Source organism: Saccopteryx leptura, chromosome 1, assembly GCF_036850995.1.
Source record: "Saccopteryx leptura isolate mSacLep1 chromosome 1, mSacLep1_pri_phased_curated, whole genome shotgun sequence".
In the NCBI taxonomy this organism is placed as follows: Eukaryota; Metazoa; Chordata; class Mammalia; order Chiroptera; family Emballonuridae; genus Saccopteryx; species Saccopteryx leptura.
This window is the reverse complement of record NC_089503.1, coordinates 15,837,772-15,845,846: the sequence shown is the minus strand read 5'-3', so window position 1 is coordinate 15,845,846 and position 8,075 is coordinate 15,837,772. Positions and strand designations below refer to the sequence as shown.

Sequence of the window (8,075 nt, the reverse complement as noted above, 5' to 3'; positions counted from 1 at the left end):
CATTTTAATTTTTTTCTAATGAATATAATTTATTACTACAATAGTATCACATTTTTAAACATAAAAATATTTCATTATGGCCTGACCAGTGGTGGCAGAGTGGATAAATATTGACCTGAGACGCTGAGGTCCCAGGTTCAAAAAACCTGAGGTTGCTGACTTGTGCATGGGCTCAAGTAGCTTGAGTGCTGGTTCACCAGCCTGAGCACAAAGGCTCCAGCTGGAGCGTGGGATCATCAACATGATCCCATTGTTGCTGGCTTGAGCCCAAACGTTGCTGACTTAAAGCCCAAGGTCACTGCTTGAGCCCAAGGTTGCTGGTTTAAGCAAGGGATCACGGGCTCTGTTTGAGCCCTGTGGGTAAGGCATATAAGAGAAGCAATCAGTGAACAACTAACGTGCCACAACTACCAGTTGATGCTTCTCATCTCTCTGTCTCTCTCTCCCTTTTGCAAAAAGAAATACATAAAGGCCCTGGCCGATTGGCTCAGTCATAGAGCGTGGGCCTGGCATGCAGGAGTCCCGAGTTTGATTCCCAGCCAGGGCACACAGGAGAGGCGCCCATCTGCTTCTCCACCCCTCCCCCTCTCTTTCCTCTCTGTCTCTCTCTTCCCCTCCCGCAGCCGAGGCTCCATTGGAGCAAAGATGGCCCGGGCACTGAGGATGGCTCTGTGGCCTCTGCCTCAGGCTCTAGAATGGTTCTGGATGCAACAAAGCAACGCCCCAGAGAGGCAGAGCATCGCCCCCTGGTGGGCATGCCGGGTAGATCCCGGTCGGGCACATGCGGGAATCTGACTGCCTCCCTGTTTCCAGCTTCGGAAAAATGCAAAAAAAAAAAAAAAAAAAAAAAAAAAAAATACATAAAGAAAATTAAAAAAACATTGTTTCATTGTGAAAAACAAATTCTTTCATCCTTGATGCTTCCTGTCATGGAGTATTCAAGCATGTCTCTAGAAATGGCTTCTTCATCAGCAGTTTAAAATTTAGAGGATCACAAAAGAATACCAAACCAGGCGCCTCGTTGTGTGAAATCTGAGGAAACAGGCAATTATTTCCTCGAAACAACATAACTGCATTTAGTCCCTGAGCATTGATTGGTCCTTGGAAACATGCCAAGCAATCGTGTTTGGAAACTGGTCTCCAGGGGTGTTTAAATGTTGCGTTATCCTCAATCCCCAGTATATCAGATGCCCTGGAGTTATCAGGATGAGACAAGACATGCCCTGCTCTGCTTATTCTCACAGCTAGCTCCTTGATATTCCTTTTCGACATAATTCCTGGCAAATTTTCCATTTGACTAGGACCTGCACAAAATTTCTAAGTTGATTTTTTTTTAACTCAGAATTAAACAGGATGAGTGTACAAAAATTTACAAGAAGCTTATCACAAAGAAAAGAATATATTACCGAAATCTTTGACTCAAGTAGTTTTCCTATTTTATTTGTGATAAAAACTTGAGGTCGACCAATTTCTGATAGGTAATATTGGAACAAGTTGGTTTTTTTCCACTTATTTTGGATCTTGGTAAGTATTACTCTCAAAATTAGAAAGTTTTAATTAAGATGAGAGCCAATGGGGGCATTTTCAGAAAAGTGCACACACATATAACACTTAGACCTTACCCTAAGTAAGACCAGGTTCTGTGAAACCAGAAATATAGAGTTGATGGAATTATAGCCTACAAACAATGTACATGTTTTAGAGTTATAATTTATTAAGGAGCACACAATACAGTGTACAGAGATATGTTGTAGAATTGGGCGCCTGAAACTGGTATAATTGTGTTAGCTAGTGTCACTCTAATACATCTAATAAATTCAATTACAAATGTTATTTGAAATAGTTAACTTCGGAAAACATATCTTTTGAAAATTAATGTTAATATGTGGTCTATAATTTTAATACCCTAGGTTTGAAACTTTTTTGTGTTACTATTAAATGCTTTTCTAAACAAAAGGACAGTAAGTAATGCATAAGAATTGCTTTTTTCTATCATTGTTATTATATATCTAGCATTTTTCCTCAGGTTTGTTCAAATCATAAAAAGGAATATAGTATAATGAGCGTGTTCTTTTGACTCAATTATTCTTTGTAGAATGCCAGAGACAACATTTGCTAGTTCTAATTTTGAATAAGTTACTTAAACTCTCTGTGCGGCCCTTTATCATTTAAAAAGTTAGTTTATACTAGCACTTGTGGACTACTAGGTAGAAAGTAGGCTGACAGCTGTTGGGAAGAGGGGGTGGGATGAGCTATTAAGAAAATAAAAGAGAGACAAAACTCATGGACACAGATAAGAGTGTGGTGATTGCGGGGAGAGGGGGAGTGAGAAGAGGTGGAGGAGGGTACAGGGTGCATAAATGGTGATGGAAGGAGACTTCACTTGGGGTGGGACACTCACAGTATGGAAAACAGATGAATTCTAGAGTTGTGCATCTATCTGAAAACTGTGTAATTTTGTTAGCCAGGGTGACTCCAGTAGATTCAATATAAAGGGAAAAAATGTTTAAATACAAAAATATTTCAGATGAAGCAAACATATTAATAAAGGGAAGAATTTAAAACAGTGTCAGGCTCACTCTAATTATGCAACATGATGGTTTCTGTCATATCATGCCCAAGGGTCAGTTTAAGCCTTCTTCAGACAGGGCGTCAGGGAGAGGTAGAAGAGGGGATAGACGGGATAAATGGTGATGGAAGGAGACTTGACTTGGGGTGGTGAATACACAACACCATATACGGGTGGCATATTATAGAATTGTATACCTAGAACCTACGGAACTTTATTAGCCAGTGTCACCCCAACAGATTTAGTTAAAAAATACACTGGGTACAGAACAAGTGAAGCAAAGAAAAACACAATAACCAGCTGCATGAATGTTACATTAAATCACCGTGGAGTAAGCTTTCTAACTGTCAGCTAAAAATTTTTTTAAATTTTCTTTCAGATTTTATTTATTCATTGTTAGAGAGAGAGAAAGAAAGGGAGAGAGAAAGGAGGAGGAGCAGGAAGCATCAACTCCCATATGTGCCTTGACTGTCTGTGCAAGCCCAGGGTTTTGAACTGGCAAACTCAGCATTCCGGGTCAACGCTTCATCCACTGTGCCAGCACAGGTCAGGCTCAGCCAGAAAAGTATAATGGCCCAAAATGCCCTTCAGAAAGGATGATATATTACAAATCAGTAGACAGTATTCTGAGAGCAGTTTCAGGTTCACAGCAGTATTGAGCACTGTTTCCCCACACACATACTTAGACTCTCCCTCCAACATTCACATCAGTGTGGTTCATTTACTGCAGTCTGGAACTAACACTGGTGCATTATTATTAACTAAGTTTGTAGTTTCTGTTAGAGTTTACTCTTTGTGTTGTACTTTCTGTGGCTTGGGACAAATGGATAATGTCATGTGTCCACCATTATAGTTTTATACAAAATAGTTTCACTGCTCTAAAAATCCTGCACTTTACCTACTTACCAACGCCACAGTTTTGCCATTTCTGAAATATCATATAGCTGCAATCACACCATATCTAGTCTTTTTTTTTCAGAGACAGAGAGAGAGATAGATAGGAACAGACAGACAGGAATTGAGAGAGATGAGAAGCAGCAATCATCAGTTTTTCGTCGCGACACCTTAGTTGTTCATTGATTGCTTTCTCATATGTGCCTTGACCATGGGGCTACAACAGACTGAATAACTCCTTGCTCGAGCCAGCGACCTTGGGTCCAAGCTGGTGAGCCTTGCTCAAACCAGATGAGCCCTCACTCAAGCTGGTGACCTTGGGGTCTCTAACCTGGGTCCACTGCATCCCAGTCTGACACTCTATCCACTGCATCAAAGCCTGGTCAGGCCATATGTACTCTTTTTAGATTGGCTTCTTTCACTTAGAAATTTCATAGCTTGATATCTCATTTGTTTGTAACTCGGCACCATACTCCATTGTTTGCCCGTATCCTATGGAATATTTTGGTTACTTCTAATTTGGGGCAATTATGCATGAAGTTGTTATAAACATCAAAAAAATTAGACATATTTCTATATTAGTCCCTTAAATTTAATTTTTCCCATTATATTCTGTAAACCACTCATTACCAATTTTTAGAAATACTGGACTAATATAAATAAACCTTTTTGAACTCATTCTGCCTAAGCATCACCTTTGTTTCTCAACAGTTTGACGCAGTTGAACACAATGGATAGAAGGAATAACACAAACATGTCTGAGTTTGTTCTGATGGGGTTAACAGATTCTCAAGAGCTCCAGCTGGTTCTCTTCACACTATTTCTCCTGGTGTACCTGATTAGCATTCTGGGAAATGCAGGGATGATTTTGATAATTCATCTGGATATCCAGCTTCACACCCCCATGTATTTTTTTCTCAGTAACCTGTCACTTCTTGACATTAGTTACTCAAATGTCATTACACCTAAAACCTTAGAGAACTTATTGATTTCCTCCAAGTCCATTTCATACATGAGCTGCTTCACCCAGATGTACTTTTTTGTCCTCTTGGGTGTCACTGAATGTCTTCTTCTCTCCGCAATGGCCTATGACCGCTATGTAGCTATCTGCAATCCTCTATACTACCCAGTTGTTATGTCCAAAAGACTCTGTTGTTGCCTCGTCTTTGGGTCCTATTTGATTGGCTTGATGAACTCCACTATCAATGTGCTTTTCATGAACAGACTGCATTTCTGTGACTCCAATGTAATCCATCACTTTTTCTGTGACACTTCTCCACTTCTAGCCCTGTCCTGCACTGACACACATGGCACCGAGTTAATGATATTCATATTGGCTGGCTCCACCCTAATGGTATCTCTTACCACAATATCTGTGTCTTACCTGTCCATTCTGTCCACTGTTGTGAAAATGGCTTCCACTTCAGGAAAACAAAAAGCCTTCACTACCTGTGCCTCCCATTTGCTAGGAGTCACCATCTTTTATGGCACTATGATTTTTACTTACTTGAAACCACGGAAGTCCTACTCCTTGGGAAAGGATCAAGTGGCTTCTGTTTTTTACACTATTGTGATCCCCATGCTGAATCCACTCATTTATAGTCTTAGGAATAAGGAGGTGAAAAATGCTGTTCTTAGAGCCATGCAGAAGAGAAAGGGCACCAGGCAGTTAAAGTAACAATGATTTTAAACAGTTAACTTTTTTTCCTTCTTCCATGTTGTGTATTTCCTTGGCCTTTCCAAAACCAATTAAGTCCTTTCATTTGTTTGCATTTCTGTTGAACCATTCTTTACTTAATCAAATATAACCTTGCACATTTCCCGGAATATGTCTTTTGAAACGTACATTGTAATTGCAAACCATAAAATACGTGTTAAACTCATGGTCCTTGTGATGTGTCAGTAAGCCTCAGTAAAATGCTTTCTGTTTTGAAATTCTGTGTATGTTAAAATACCATTGACTTCTTGATATCGATAGACTTATGGTCGTTAAAAATAAATTCATAAATTAAATGCTTCATACATTTATTCTAATTTTATAAGACACATTGAAAATCTAAGAATTGATAGATATTGTGGGAACCCAGAAAATTTCAGAGTGCTAAAATTTCCTTTATATAAAAAAATTTTTTTTATAAAATCTGGAATTTCTGTTTTAATTTTCTCTATTACTTAAAGGTCATTTCAAAACTTCTTTTTCATTTTCTAAGTATTTGGGTTATTTTAAAAAAACAATTTTTTGAGTATTCCTGACATGTAAAATCTGTACATAGTTAATGTGTACAGTTCATTGAGTTTGCCAATAAGTATCCATCAGTATATATTAGATATTGTCAAATTGCCTCCCCAAAAGGCTGTAGCATGGTACCAGAGGACACTTTCTCTGCATCTCCACCAGCATAGGATATTATCACTTCTTAATTTTGCCAACAGGATGACTGTAAATTTTCAAGAATAATGAAGAGTCTGGTTTTTTACCCAACTTAAAAACTAGTCAAGTAATATGGATTTAACTATGTTGATAGTTTAACTATTGATTCTTCCAATTTTTGAATACAGAAGGTCTTTCCATTTCATTGTATCTTTTTCAATCTCTTTTAATACTGCTTTGTAGTTTTTAGTATATAGATAAGTCCTTCACATCCTTTGTTAAATATATTCCTAGGTACTTTATTGTTTTTATTGCAATTGCAAAAGGAATTTTTAGAAAAAAACTGAAAGCAACAAATGAACAAATAAGACAAACACAATGTATGGTCATTACCAGGTGAAAGGGGGTGGGGAAGGTAATGGGATAAGAGGATCAAATATATGGTGATGGAATGTTTGACTTTGATTGGTGGGTAAACAATACAATATGCAAATGATATATCATAGAATTGTACACTTGAAACCTATTTAATCATATTAGGCATTGTCACCCTAATACACCTAATTTTTAAAATAATTATAAAAATACTTTTAGGAAAAAAAGACTAGCCAGGTAGCCTACTGTTGTTGGAGGGATGATGGCAGAAGACACAAAACTTCTAGTCCAGTAACAAAGGACATTATTACTCAGAGCAAAAACAATAGCCACAGTTCATATTTACATCAGCACCTCATAGCCCCCAAGTTCCATGAGTGAGATGCAGATGGGACCAGCTGGATGAAGGCACACACAGTGAGCTGCATTATAGAAGAGGATCTCTGAGTTTGGGGGACTCATTAAATTTATGGCAAGAAGATTCATGTCTATTCTTTGTCTACAGGAACATTACCTTATTGCTCACAGTAGTTCACTGAAAAAACAACATTGATAAACAGCCCAAGTAGAGAGCAGTCAGGGCTTTGAATTTCTTGTATACCCTGGAAGATCAATGGGTGTTCAGGCCTCATGATAGATTGCCAATCCCAATGGAATAAAGTGTGTTAGCTGCTAAACCCTCTCTTTTTTTGTGTGTGGTGTGTCTTTCAGTTATTGTGTTTTAGCTCCTCCCATCAATGGTTTATTCTTTTTTAATTAAATTTATAGGGGTGACATTGGTTAATTAGACTATATAGATTTCAAGTGTATTCTTATGGGAAAAATGTAAGTGCACATGTGAAAATAGAATCTGTAGACCAGATTCTGGTTTCCAAATGCGATCATCCTTGGAGAAATGGTTGTTTCTAGAGTTGTGTACAGAAAAATATAACATATGCTTAGAGGATATTGTGCTATCAGAATGTAAGATGTGAAAGCAAACAAACATAGAAGACAAGAATATATCCAAAGAGCGAAGTAGACAGATTTAAAATCTGATCAGACTTTGGTTTCTGCCATAACAATAAATGACACAATAGCCCTGCAATCATCAATAACTGGAATGAGTTTCAAATTGAGAAAACATTAAGCAAGAAAAACTTGTTCCTGTTAATTTTGCAATCACTGTGCTTATTATGGTGGCACTGACATTGAGAATTACCATTAGTTTCCTCTTTGCCTTCAATCCCAAGTTTACCTACATCAAGTATATTAGTATTGGCTTTTTAATTTCCAAATTATCATGTCTTAACAGCATTAAGTTTTTGTGAATAGAAGAATTGCCTTCCAAAAGTTCATCAAAGATGTAATACATACAAAAGTAGCTCCTTTATCAACACCAACAAATTATTTTCTGAAAATTTGAAGTATGAACAGTTTCCTATAATAGTCATTTTTGAGTGACGTCAGAGAAATGGCACCATAAGCGGTGCTCCCAATACCTCTCCCTAAAACTTCAACAAATTAAACATCTAGAGAAAGAAAAACAATCTCAGGAGCATCTGAAATACACATACATCAAACAAATATATGATTGGGAAACTGGTGGCTGAATATATAATCCACTTTGAAGGAAATAAGACAGAGAATGGAGTATTCCGCCTTTCTCACTGACCTGAGCAAGGGCTGCTTTCATTTGGAACTGAGAGAAAGTGAGGGCTGGGGGTGCGGAAAAAGCTGGGCTATGGCAGAGACATTCAAGCTGAGATAAGAGTGTGCCCACAGCTCAGCCCACACAGACCTAATGCCAGCTGCAAACCCTGGCAGAGGTGAGTGAACAGTTGCCTTGTTTACTCCAGGTATCCTGGTCGGCAATCACGGGCAGTG

The 8,075-nt window shown here is 38.1% G+C and overlaps 1 protein-coding gene across 1 annotated transcript; it reads left to right on the top strand.

The window, feature by feature from the left end:
- The first annotated feature begins 3,088 nt into the window (after positions 1-3,088).
- On the top strand, positions 3,089-5,141 carry LOC136388646 (olfactory receptor 8H1-like). The gene is made up of 2 exons (XM_066360469.1): positions 3,089-3,115; positions 4,175-5,141. Exon 2 carries the CDS (start codon positions 4,194-4,196, stop codon positions 5,139-5,141), a length of 948 nt encoding a protein of 315 aa, XP_066216566.1. The 5' UTR covers positions 3,089-3,115; positions 4,175-4,193.
- Positions 5,142-8,075: the final 2,934 nt, after the last annotated feature.

Bases quoted from the DNA above. Each gene is read 5' to 3' on its own strand.
- LOC136388646 (XM_066360469.1), top strand. From the start codon at position 4,194: ATGGATAGAAGGAATAACACAAACATGTCTGAGTTTGTTCTGATGGGG.